Source organism: Stylophora pistillata, chromosome 14 (assembly GCF_964205215.1).
Source record: "Stylophora pistillata chromosome 14, jaStyPist1.2, whole genome shotgun sequence".
Lineage (NCBI taxonomy): Eukaryota > Metazoa > Cnidaria > Anthozoa > Scleractinia > Pocilloporidae > Stylophora > Stylophora pistillata.
In genome coordinates this window covers 21,699,542-21,712,041 of record NC_142532.1, presented here as the reverse complement: position 1 = coordinate 21,712,041, position 12,500 = coordinate 21,699,542, and the positions used below count along the sequence as shown (strand labels likewise).

The following is a 12,500-nucleotide window of genomic DNA, read 5'->3' as shown; positions in this document are numbered from 1 at the left end:
AGAAATAGGAGCATTAGGCGAAACAGGAGGAGTTCTTACAAGCTGTTTGACCTCAAGAGGTAGTGCATCGAAAAGAATAGCAGCTACAAAGGAGAACATGCACTTGCCGGAGTTTGTTCGGGGCTGAGGGACCACTAAGTTTCCCGATGCAGCACCTCTGGTCATATGAGCACTGTTTGCAGATACAAAGGAGAATTCTCTTTAAGACATAAAGGGGCTTCAGAATTAACAAGAATAGAAAATAGTAGCTGGAGTTTTTTGTACTTAATAATGTCGCAAACAGGAATCCAGTGGAGTGTAGAAAATAACGAGACGGATGGAGTAGAACGGTCGGCTTGAAGTATTATTCTGGCAGCACGTTTTTTAGAACGAAGGAGGACGAGGAGAAGTGTTTGAGAGCAGGTACCCCAGACAGCAGAGCAGTAAACAAGCCGGCTATGAATGCAGGCATTATAATAGTGTAGGGACCCCACCTGGGTAAGATATGGTTGAATTCTGCGTAGCAAGGTGATGCGGCTGTTGAGTTTTTTACACAGGGTCTCAATGTGCTCTTCCCAGGAGAGGGTGTGGTGGCTGAATTCTGATTTTGGACACTAGTGGTTGATTGTGGATTATGGACACCAGTGGCCAATTTCGAAACTTGGACACTAGTGGCTGATTTGGGATTTTGGACACTGGTGGCCATTTTCCGATTTTGGACATGTGGCTGATTTCTGAAATGGACACTATTGGCTGATTTTTGACACTAGTGGCTGATTTGAGATGTTGGACACCAGTGGCTGATTTCCAAATTTGGACACTAGTGGCTGATTTCAGATTTTGAACACTAGTGGCAATTTCTGATTTTGGAGACTAGTGGCTGAATTGGGATGTTGGACACTAGTGGCCGACTTTTAATTTCGAACGCTAATGGCTGATTTCCAATTTTGGACACTAGTGGCCAATTTTAGAATTAGGGCACTAGTGGCCAATTTTAGATTTTGAACACCAGTGACTGATTTCCGATTTTGAACACTAGTGGCCGATTTTTAATTTCGGACACTTAAGGCTGATTTGGGATTTTGGACACCAGTGGCTGATTTTCGATCTTGGACACTTGGCCGATTTTTGAATTTGGACACCATGGCTAATTTTCGATTTTGGATTTAATCATGGATGTCTGTTTTATTTACAGAAAAATTGTCTTGCACTGAGTAAAACTAGACAGTCATTTAAGACAAGTAATTACATGAAAATATACATAAGATAGTTAAAATTGCAATTTTCTTTGTACATGTGATTATCAAAGTAAACAAAACACTTGTAAGACTGCAAATCAAATGGTCAGGTGGTTGATGTGTCCCTGTTAAATAAACAAAAACAGTAAGTAGTAATTATCAGTTGGTGACAACACCAAAGAAGAGGAGGGCATTGGAGTCTATTAGAAACAACAAAACCGTAGGAAAAAACATCCAAAACCGCATTAAACTGCCAAAAAATTGGAAAAAAAAATGAAAAACCACATACAAAACCATCAAAACCGATAAATGTTTATCTCAGTTATCTAATTGACCACTTTCATAAATGGCTGCCAGATTAATATTCTTTTGTTTAAGTTTAAATTAGCCCTTCTGGCCTCATTCTCCAGTACAAAATTCAAAAGAATACATTATCACAAGTGAGGCCAGAAGGGCTAATTTAAATTTAAACAAAAGAATATTAATCCGGCAGCCATTTATGAAAGTGTTTTGGATATATGAACAAAGTTGAAATGGTAAATTGGCCACCGCAGCGATTACAAAAGTTGACGTTTCGAGCGTTAGCCCTTCATCGGAGCTCCGACGAATATTGACTGGCAATAGACCATTTTGATTGGTTGATTTTAGTTATTGGCCCTCTGACTGCCCGAGTCGTGTAATGATGATCTCTATCTCACAACAAGATTACCTTCAGCCTCACTCCAAATCAAAGGCTTGTTACTGAGTGGACAACTGTAAAATGATTCATTATAGGATGGAAATCAAACTTAAAAAGACCTACCGGTTCTCCTCTCAAGCAACGCAAGCAAGATGCTGAGGATGAATCATATTGAGCTAATAACGATGGGACCTACAAAAGAAGCCCGCAGAATATTTATCCTTTGGTTTTCCAAGGTTCTGAGCCAATCAAATCACCAGTACCTACAATTGTAAATCTCACAATTTGATTGGCTATGATAAGAAACAAACCCCAGAGTTTATTGGGTTCAAAATGTGAACAAACCTAACTGAAGATTACATCAACCAAACAGGCAAAGTAACTTTGATGGAGAATTTTTCAAGTGCATCTAAAAACTAACAAAGTTGAAATGGTAAATTGGCCACCGTTACGATTATAAAAGCTGACGTTTCGAGCGTTAGCCCTTTGTCAGAGCGAATAGGGGAATTGCAGGTTGTGTGTGCTTTTAAAGGCAGAAAAAGGAGCTATGTGATTGGTGGGAACATGGCAACGAGAAAAACACGATTAGTGGAATGAAAAGCGTTCGTTGATACCTGCGGGATTTAGACTGCTGGTTTGAAAGGTGAGCTTTTGTTCAAGAGTTTTCCGGCTTTCCGTGCTACCTAAGTGTAAGGAAAGACCGCAGTTTGCCATGTGTTGCTTAGAATGGTTAGGTAAATTAAAATGTCTGGCGACTGGTTTCGATGTGTCTTTGTCATTCCTCTCCATGTCGCAAAGGTGTTCTTGGAATCAGTCACCTAGTCTTCTGCCTGTTTCGCCGATGTAAATCTTTTTGCAATAAGTGCAAGTTATGCAATAGATTACATTGGCGGAGGTGCACGTGAAGTGATCAGTGATCTTAATGGATCATTTGGGTCCCGATATTTTCTCAGTGCTGTGAATGAAAGGACACCTTTTACATCATGCACGAGCGCATTAAAAAGTGCCTGGTTGGTCATTAGTCTGAAAAGAACTTCTGAAGTTGGTCATTCCAGAAACAGGCAGAAGAGTAGGTGACCGATTCCGAGAACACCTTCGTGACGTGGAAAGGAATGACAAGGACACATCGAAACCAGTCGGTAGACATTTTAATTTACCTAATCATTCTAAGCAACATATGGCAATCTGCGGTCTTTCCTTACACTTAGGTAGCACGGAAAGCCGTAAAACTCTTGAACAAAAGCTCATCTTTCAAACCGGCAGTCTAAATCCCACAGGGATCAACAAACGCTTTTCATTCCACTAATTCATTCGTGTTTTTCTCATTGCCATGTTCTCACCAATCACGTAGCTCCTTTTTCTGCCCTTTTTTAAACAACCCACAATTCCCCTGTTCGCTCCGACGAAGGGCTAATGCTCAAAACGTCAGCTTTTATAATCGTAACGGTGGCCAATTTACCATTTCAACTTTGTTGATATATTCAAATTATTTCGTTACCCCCACTGACGCAGCCCCAAACAGTTTCTTTAGAAACTATCAGCCTTTACTAAAAACTAACAGGTCATTTGTAACCATAACACTACATCTATTTGCAGGGATAAAATGACATGACAGTCAATAGATGTGTAATACACATACCTTTTAATGAGAAAGGGAAAAATTTCATGGCTTTTAGAGCATGTTTGCCCTTAAAAAAAAAACAAACAAAAAACAAATTCACTCACAGGAAAGGTCTGCTGATGGAGTTCTCTACTTCTTGTTGTTGTTGTTGATTCATATGAAATGTCCATTTCCTGAAATTGATTTTCTTGATTCACTAAGTTACAGTTGATGTCTTTGTGGCTGTGTCCATTGCATGTAGCAGTGTCAGGATAAAATGATGAAGAACAATTATCATCAGGTCGTTGATGTGAAATAACCACGGGCTGTGTGTAACTTAATGATCTGTTCTCTGATTCCACATTGCAGGCATTTTCCAGACTCCAACAACAGTCTTCAAGACATGGTCGCTTCTAAAGTAATAGCAGAGATCAATAATATTTTTAAAGTGGTTGTGAATCAGATAAACCCCTTACACTCTAACATTCATAGTCTCCATACTCTTTTCCACACGTTTCCTTTGGTGCTGACTAGAAGGACTTGTTTAACAATCAAAGCTTTTTAGGTTAGCGATCATATTCTTTATTCTCTAGATCCTAATGAAGGATTAAGCAGTATTACTGTAAGGAGGAGTTAGATGTTGGTCACCCTTCTGGTTTTAAGGGTTAATTTACCTTAGGAGGTCTTTCGATCTCCTTCGATCGATTTTCTTGTGGGATCGAAGGAAAAATCTCGAAGGAAAAAATTAAATCAATGACTTGATCCCTTTCATGCAGTTAACGTTAAAATGCTTCTGAAACCTGCAATATTTTGCCATTTTTCACAGCAAATGGCACTACTATGACTTAAAAAAACATGTTGAAAGCGAAAGTTGAGTAAATTAAAACAGAAAAAAGATTCTCAAAACACGTGTTGTAGCTATCCACCAACGTAAAATTTACCTTCAATCGTGTTTCTGAACCACTCTCTTGAGCCGCTTGTCGCTTTCTCGCAACGTTGCAAGAATTCACTACACCAGGAGAAAGTTCTACTTCCATGTTCAGATAGTTCAAAGGAAACTCAATTTGTATCACTTTTCAAATGCTTTGTTTACAAACCGTCCAAGTTCCGCGTCCCAAAGCCTGATGCATGATCGTTGCTCTAAAGAGATCATTCAGTGCAACATATATGAAGAAAACAAATTATTAATTTCCTCTCCAGTCCACCTCAAGCATTTAGGCAAAAATATGGCGGCCAGTTATCGATTTCGAAACCTGTTTGAAATTTATCTGTAGTTTTCATTCAGAAAAACTCGAACAACTCAAGTCGATGGTTTTTGTGATGCCTGAGAATGAAGAAAATTCTACATTTCACCTCTTACCTCATCATTAGAAACAAAATTTTAGCTTGAATAAGCTAAAACTGTTCTGAGATCACTTCCGGCTTCAGTGTGTATGTGAATAGTCGCAGGATTATTTTGTAACCTTGTGGTGAATGTTTGAAGGGAAATCCAGAATGTCTAAACGCAAAAGTGAAGATCCAGGTCTAGGTGGGATCAAGTATTTCAAAAAAGAACAAAGTAAGTATAACCTGTATTTTGAAAATGAGAGGGCTAAGAAATCTGTGATAATAATGAATTTCACGCTGGCGATCTTTAATTTACATAATATCGATAGCGCACCCCTTATTTAGGTAAAGCAAGTTTAAGCAACCACAGAAAACAGGGCCACTGAGTTCCACTTGGTCTGCAGTCTTTGAAGAGCAATGAGTGTTACAACAAAATTCAATGAGACGGAAATGATGGGCTACGAAATGAAACAATCCTAGAGGTCTTCCAATGACCAAAGCTAATCCCAGTGTTTCTGTTGAATGAATTAGGTGAGAATTCTAAGGAAAAATCCTGGATGTCTAAATGCAAAAATGAAGATCCAGGTCCAGGTGGGATCAAGTTTTTCAAAAAAGAAAAAAGTAAGTAATAAAATAGAGAGGGCTGAAAGAATAGGATAGTCTTTACATATAATCAATAACACACTCCTCATTTAGGTAAAGTAAGTTTGACAAACTACAAACAACAGGGCCACTGAGGTCTGCCTGGTCAGCAGTCTTTGAAGATCAATGAATGTTACAACACAATTCAATCCCATATATTTTATGGTTGTGCTACGAAATGGTACAATCTAAGGAGTCTTGCAAAGACCAAAGCAAATCTAAGTGTTTCTGTTGAATGAATCAGGGGAGAATACAGAGGGAGCAGCCTAAGAATAGAGAACCAATGAGGTCTCCTGGCCTGTTATTCCCAGCATTCCTCCTGGCGAGTAAGACTGTTAATCTTTGGCAGCCCTTTCATAAAGGAGGACAACACAGGGGTGTAGCCAGGATTTTTCAAGGGGAGAGGGCTCACAGAGGCTACGCACCATTTATACCGCTGCTGTCCCACGTTTATCAGTGGGCTCAGTCATATTATCATGGCATGAAGGTCCATATTAACTAAATACAAGAGCCGTTGACGAAACTACTTAAAAAAAAAACAAATTTTAAAAAAGTGGGCTTTTCAACAATGGCTTTTACGGCCAAGATATTGTCATGGCATTTTCGCCACCTGAATATTGTAGGTTGTTTGCTCTAAAGAAGGCCTACGGGGGGGGGGGGGGATCACAGGACCCCCCTGGCTTCGCCCTTGCAATACTATTAATTTTCTCTCTTCGAGTATATGTTTAAACTACTAGAGGCTTCACATTTAAATTGTATTTATTTAATGACAAACTTTTGGATAGATTAAGAACTTTTGGCACCATGGTTGAGTGTAGTGAAGGGTAGACCCTCCATCGCAAAGTCTGGGGTTCTAATTATCTACAGGATTTGTTTCTTGATAGTACCCAGTCCAACTCCCTATAACCATGCTTGTAAAAAGCCAATTGGCTTTTCTCCTTTAGGGTGAGATTTTTGATCATGTCTGGTTTTTTTTTTTTTTTTTAATTTTAGTAAAGCAGGTTAAGTAAATACAAATGCGGCAAAAAGCTGATGTGGACCTGCCTAAAATAAATTATATAAAATAAAAGTAGGATGATGTAAAATGTATAAATAAAAACAAGTAAAAAATATACATAGTTATTGTGTTTATTAGCTATCATAGAAGCTTTAAATGAGAAATTATTAATGTCCTTGGAAAATCTTCGCAAAATTTGCTTGAATTTGTCTTTGCTCATCGACTCATTTATATTAATTAATCTATTAAGAAATGTCCAAATTGTTGGTCCTCTATATTGAATAGATTGTTTGCCAATTTCATATTTGACACATGGAATAACAAATTCAATTTGCACAATGAATTTGTAGTGGTTGTGTTAAGTGTTTTTAATCCTTAGACCACAATGAAAACTGCTGGAACACCAGTAATTGTGTCACGTTATAAAAGAAATGTTTTCAATCTTGGTAAGCTGCAAGAAAAGGTGATACTAAGACAATTGCCGTTAGGACTAATGCCTATTAGATAATTGTTAGAAGTGAAGTACATTCAATCATTGAATTGTTATTTGTTCTCAGATCTCTCTAGCAGTGATTCAGATGAGGAGGTTTCTTCACCATCATATGCAAACTTCCACACCAGTGATGTTGTCAAAAAACAGATGGTAAGAATATTTACATTTATTTTATTTTGCACCTAAAACTAGAACTTTAACTTCTTGGTTGACTTGTAATGTAATGTTTATCAGATGAAGCAATGCTGTAAATGAGGTATAAAGTACCTTTCTGTCTGAAAATGTGAGTTTTTGGGAGAAGATCTAGCAAAATTTTCAGGATTTGGTTCATTTTCAAAAGGTTTATGCACTTGATTGCACAAATGTTGACACCTAAAAGCATTAGCAATGAATGATGAGACCCAATAGCTTTATAGGTTGATCAATTCAAAGCTTTAACATTCTTCCCCTTCCCCCCCCCCCCCCCCCCATACATTTGAACTTTCAGTTTGTTCAAATTCACAACCCCGGGGGTAAAACTTTGTGTTCAAATGCTTCACCCAAATTTTTGTAAATGGAAAAATAAGTGAGGGTGACTTTCAACTCTTGACATTTCAGTATACTTGTATTCTGCCCGAAAGACTTGACACCTCCAGTTCAAGTTCCTCACCTTGGGGACAGGCAACAGTCAAATACTTGGGTTACCAGGAGGGGGAAGATCATGTTGAAACCTTTGAATATTTGGCGCATTATACACCTGTACATGATAATCACTATTAGTTGCAAATGGTTAATGATGGAAGCCATGCACGTTTTTTTGAAAGAAAAGAATTATGATCATTTAACAATTAGGCTTTCCATGATTAATGGAAAATCAAAGAACTGATTATGTAACTGTGTGAACATTTCCCATAAAGTGGTTACCTAGGTCTTATCATTCATGGGTCTTGCTTTTTAGGTGTCAACATTTTTGCAATGGAGTGTTTCTCTCTCATGAGCATTTGCTGCTTGTTTTAGAAAACCAAAATTGAAACAGAACAATCACCTACAACTGTATGCAATTGTTATTTTTTTTTTTAGGAGAGAATGGGTTTCAAGCAAGAGTTTGGTCTTGGAAAGTCAGAACAGGGAAAATCTGAGCTTTTAGTGGACAGGAAGGAAAGACTTCCTGTTAAAGATGAGATGAGCAGTACCCCTCAACCAGGATCTGGCTACAGTACCTTTGCTCAAAAGCAAATGGTATGAACAAATTCAAATGTGTTAGACCAGTAATGAATCTCATTCATCTCTCTGTGATACATGATGACTGGGTTGGAAAGTTGGGAAGATTTTTGCACATGCAAAACTGGAAGATTTGGATGTAACAATGCATTAAAAACACTCTGCACTTTTGTTAGTAAATAGGCAAATTTTATCGCAAATTTAGGTGCCAAGATTTCCTTACTGACAATGGGAACCTAAATAGGTAGAAATTGCTACATAAACATAAAGATGACTTTCTTTGCTGTTGTTTACTTCCAAAGGAAAGCATGGGCTTTGAACAGGGTAGAGGTCTCGGCAGATACGGACAAGGAAGATCTGACATTATTGAGACTTCACAACAGCGTGGAAGGCGTGGTCTGGGATTCAGGGTCGAAGGTTTTGATGACAAAGATTTTACATGGCAAGAGGAAGAAGAGGTAAGAAGTATTTTGTGATGGAAACACTCAGGCTTGTGGGAAATTCTTTTTTTTTCTTCAGTTGACATATTTTATGTGCTCTGAGAACCACAGTGTATTCTCTACAGCTATCACATGAAACATGTTGTATTGCTATCTTTACCTCTGATTGTTTGTTTTATTCTCATCCTTATTATTACTATTTTATTTTTATCAAGTGTTATTTTTTATTAATGTTTTTCTTTCAGGTAGTCATAGTAGAACCCAGGACATGCATTCCATCATGTCCCCGACAACCACCAACACGAGAAGAGATGGAGGATTGGGTTAGAGTTAGTAAGGTAAAATTACAAAGTTGTGCAATGTCTTGTTTTTATGGCAAATTAGACAAAATGTTCACAGACTAATTTTTTAACTGCATGGGTTTCTTTAAAGATGACTTGGAACACAAGTTGTAAAGATAAAAGTAAATTTATAGTTAACTGAAGTAATTTAAATGGAATTTTCCAGATAATAATAATTTACCCAGCCAAAAAATGTTTACATTAAACCATCACAGAAAAACAAATTTTCATTCAGTCCAGCTACCTGAGATATAGTTGTTTGTTGAAGGAACTTAACATTTCAAATTACATCAAGTCAATAGTGAAGAGCTATATTAATATTGAATTGTGAAGATTATTAATTGTCAACTGAGTATATAACTGAACATTTTTGCTTTTAACCAATTTCTAGAAAAAATTGTTTATTGACGATGAAACAGAATTCTGCAGTGAGGAGGTTCTGTCAGAGGTTCTTGAGAGCAAGGTACAATTTCTCAGACATATTTTAGTATTAAGAAAAAACTTTTATTTAATTCTCTCTTTATTCTGACTTCTGTTCAGTCTTGAAATTGAGGGGCAGTAAAAAAAAGAATTTGTTGAGCAAGAGTGAATCTTGTGTGTCTGACTTTATGCAGATGTACTAACTTTTAACTTACAATACAGTACATAAATGATTTTATATCCTTGATTTGAAAAAAAAAAGAATTTTTAAGGGGGTTAAGTACAGTTTTATGAGTTAGGACATTCCTATGAGTCAGGAAACCCTGGAAAGGAATTAAAACGACATGTAGAGGTGAACCTCTTAGAGTCGCATGTGATGGTAACTGTTGGCAGTAACTCCTTTTATTGAGATCCCCGCCAAGGACAGGTAGAGATGGATACTATGCTGACTCAGCTGTCACATTATAATATTTATATAGATGAGTAGCACAATCACCTGTCCATTTAGTGTAACACAGCCAAAAAATATCATTGTCTTTATATCTCATCTATTACTCAATGAAATAGTGTGTATCTATGTACATTGCACATATTATTTCAAAAATTGATATTATTTACATTATTTAAGTATTTATTGCGATTTTCTGGTTTACCCATAATGCATTGCAGGCGTGTCAAAATCATTACAATTCAATATTTTGTTGTGAAATCATGATAAACTTAATTGTGTACTAGAAAACAGTTGAATTAAGGTTATTTTTGCTTAAAGTGAAGCAATTATTTCTTCATTTTCCAATAAAGGAAGCTTATATACAGGTTTCCGGGCTCTCCGCTTCACAGGAAGGTCTCCACAAATATGGCGCACAGTGGCCGCATATACCATGGCAATTTGTGTTTCTACATGCTTTCTGCAAAGGCATGATCTTCTATCCCTCTCCTTTGCTTGTCTTACAAAAAATGGCTTAAGACTTTCAAATTTCCTCTGCTTTACTTTGACTTCTGGATGCAACTCCTGGAACTCAAGAAATGCCTCAGTCTGTGTTTTTTCCAAAACATTTTTGGCGTGATGGACATATTCCAGCTTCCCAATACGTTGCTTAGCAAGATCTTTCTTGTCTCCAGTTGGTCGACTAGCTGTGTACGTCCAGTAGCTAAAAATTTTCTTCCCATCTTCTTCCGAAAGGGCATCACGCCGGACTCGTCTTTTTGTATATAGCCAACTCTTTCTCTCCCCAGCCAATATTTTTGCCCTTTCCTTCACAGCATTGCGCACACTTTTTTGGCCAACTTTCACAAGCTTTGAGAGCGATTTTTTTGCTCGACATTTGGATACATTTTCTCCAAATGCAAGACTTTTAAAGGCACTATAAGCGGCTCTGTTGTCTTTTGAGCCACTCTTCTTTAGTTGCTGAACACCTTCGGTGATATCTGCTGCAAGGGCGCGTAATGCCGTCGTCTCCTTGGCTTCTTCTGGTGTTTTGATGAATCCTTTTTTTTCTAAAATCTTTTTAGTGCGCGGACTTGAGGATATTGTTTCTACAAGTTCTGCTTTCTTCTGTGGTGTTTTTGGCAGAACTTGAGTTGTTTTCTTTAGGGCGCGGGCTTTTGCCATCCTGTTTTGGAAAGCGGAACTAGAAGGCGGGGTTGAACACGTATACTCCGCGGCATTTGTAGCATGCTCTTCATGTGCTTCTCTCAATTCAGCTCGCCGTTTTTCACGTAAATTTTGTACTCTTTTTCGAGTTTGCTCTCTGATTTTTTGTCTTCTTTCTTCTTCTGCTGATGTTTCTTCCCTTTTTCGTTTCTTCGTAACAGCTTTCAGGTTTTGTGCCCTAGTGTTCGGCCGGTGAGTTTTCTGACCTCGGCTGTCACGCACCTTGGCTATTTTCTGTTGGCGTTTTTTCTCGTAGTATCTTTTATCAGTAGCTTTCTCTCTCTCAGCCTTTTGTTCTCTCCATCTTTTCATCTTTTCAGCACTTGATTGGGGTTTTGTTTCCATAATTTGTCGGAATCGCTTGATTAATTTTTGAAGCACGCTGCTATTATTGTGATTGAGAAATCGAGTGTAACGCTAGTCGACACGCGGCTAAATATACCACGTGCTTTTATTGTTTAAACCCTGAAAATATCCGTATCCCCCCCCCCAAACATATCAGGCAAGGCTGCACAGGCTGGCCTTCGTCGTTTCTTGTACGTTGTGACCATGATTTGGGTCGATTTTGAGAGCGGCTTGTAGTGTTTCTGGTCCGAATTGAATATGTAATATGATCGCAAAGCGTCTATAAACAACACATTAGGCAGAAAATATGTTTCGATTCATTCTTTGTACCATTTCTTCGGCGAAAATTCATATAAGCTCGTAAATTCTTACGAATCTAGAAGTCTGATAGAATGAACTTTGATTTGGTCGTTCTCTATATGGTGATGGACTACTCTACGCTGATTTATCGGCTTCGAAATAGGTAAGTAATGGTTGAATTTATGCAATCAAAACTCGTTACAAATTTGTTTCCGATATGCAAAATCGCTATATTTTTCCCAGCATTTCATGATTTGCTATTATCTTGCACAGAGCCTTAAAGCAAAATGAATGAACTTTTCTCAGATGTAATTATTATTGTTTTTAGGTCAATCTGGTCGCCAAAAGCCTGAATTCTGTAAACTGTGAAGTCTGTTTATAATCCAGCGTTACAGGACAACACACAAGAACTTATATTGTAGTTTGTACTTATTACTGCCTCAATAAAAAGCACAGAGCAATGAAATTTTGTGAAAAGTCTATTTGTATTATATACAATAATTAGGCATGATAAAATTTTAAGCTTTTATTCGTTTTGAGGGACAAAAATTACGTTTTTACTCTTGGTATGCAAATTCGATGTTACGCGTTACACTCAAAATGTCGTGCTTTTTGTAAACAATTGACTTTAATTCGTGTTCTAAACTTATCGCTTGAATTTTGTTATTGATTTCATATCAAACAAGAACTATTACTCAGTTTATCTGTAAAGTTTGAGGGGCGTTCATACATTTTTCGCGAAGATATGGGTAAATATAATTTTCAGACCTTGTAATGGTGGCGTGACCGTGCTACTCATCATAATATTTATACCATGTCATTAAATCCTGTTTACAGACTGTTTTT

The 12,500-nt window shown here is 37.5% G+C and overlaps 2 protein-coding genes across 4 annotated transcripts in view; one reads left to right on the top strand and one right to left on the bottom strand.

The window, feature by feature from the left end:
• Positions 1-4,640, bottom strand: part of LOC111336922 (uncharacterized) — a 5,001-nt gene extending 361 nt beyond the window's left edge. Inside the window, exons 1-4 of the mRNA XM_022943101.2 lie at positions 4,438-4,640; positions 3,622-3,909; positions 2,020-2,088; positions 1-1,342 (exon numbers count right to left, since the gene is read on the bottom strand). The exon at positions 1-1,342 is cut by the window's left edge and continues 361 nt beyond it. Coding sequence (XP_022798836.2) covers positions 1,316-1,342; positions 2,020-2,088; positions 3,622-3,909; positions 4,438-4,533 — 480 coding nt within the window. The 5' untranslated portion in view covers positions 4,534-4,640 and the 3' untranslated portion in view covers positions 1-1,315. The remainder of the gene's footprint in view (positions 1,343-2,019; positions 2,089-3,621; positions 3,910-4,437) is intronic.
• An 82-nt stretch (positions 4,641-4,722) lies between these two features.
• LOC111336909 (cap-specific mRNA (nucleoside-2'-O-)-methyltransferase 1) overlaps positions 4,723-12,500 on the top strand; it is a 23,204-nt gene continuing 15,426 nt past the window's right edge. Inside the window, exons 1-8 of one of the 3 annotated variants that reach the window (XM_022943080.2) lie at positions 4,723-5,054; positions 5,354-5,443; positions 7,019-7,104; positions 8,014-8,172; positions 8,457-8,612; positions 8,840-8,932; positions 9,327-9,398; positions 12,492-12,500. The exon at positions 12,492-12,500 is cut by the window's right edge and continues 86 nt beyond it. In XM_022943080.2, the coding sequence (XP_022798815.2) occupies positions 4,970-5,054; positions 5,354-5,443; positions 7,019-7,104; positions 8,014-8,172; positions 8,457-8,612; positions 8,840-8,932; positions 9,327-9,398; positions 12,492-12,500 (750 nt within the window). In that variant the 5' untranslated portion in view covers positions 4,723-4,969. Of the gene's footprint in view, positions 5,055-5,353; positions 5,444-6,387; positions 6,410-7,018; positions 7,105-8,013; positions 8,173-8,456; positions 8,613-8,839; positions 8,933-9,326; positions 9,399-12,491 lie in introns of those variants that run through there. The other 2 variants (XM_088745408.1, XM_088745409.1) reach the window with 2 other exon arrangements.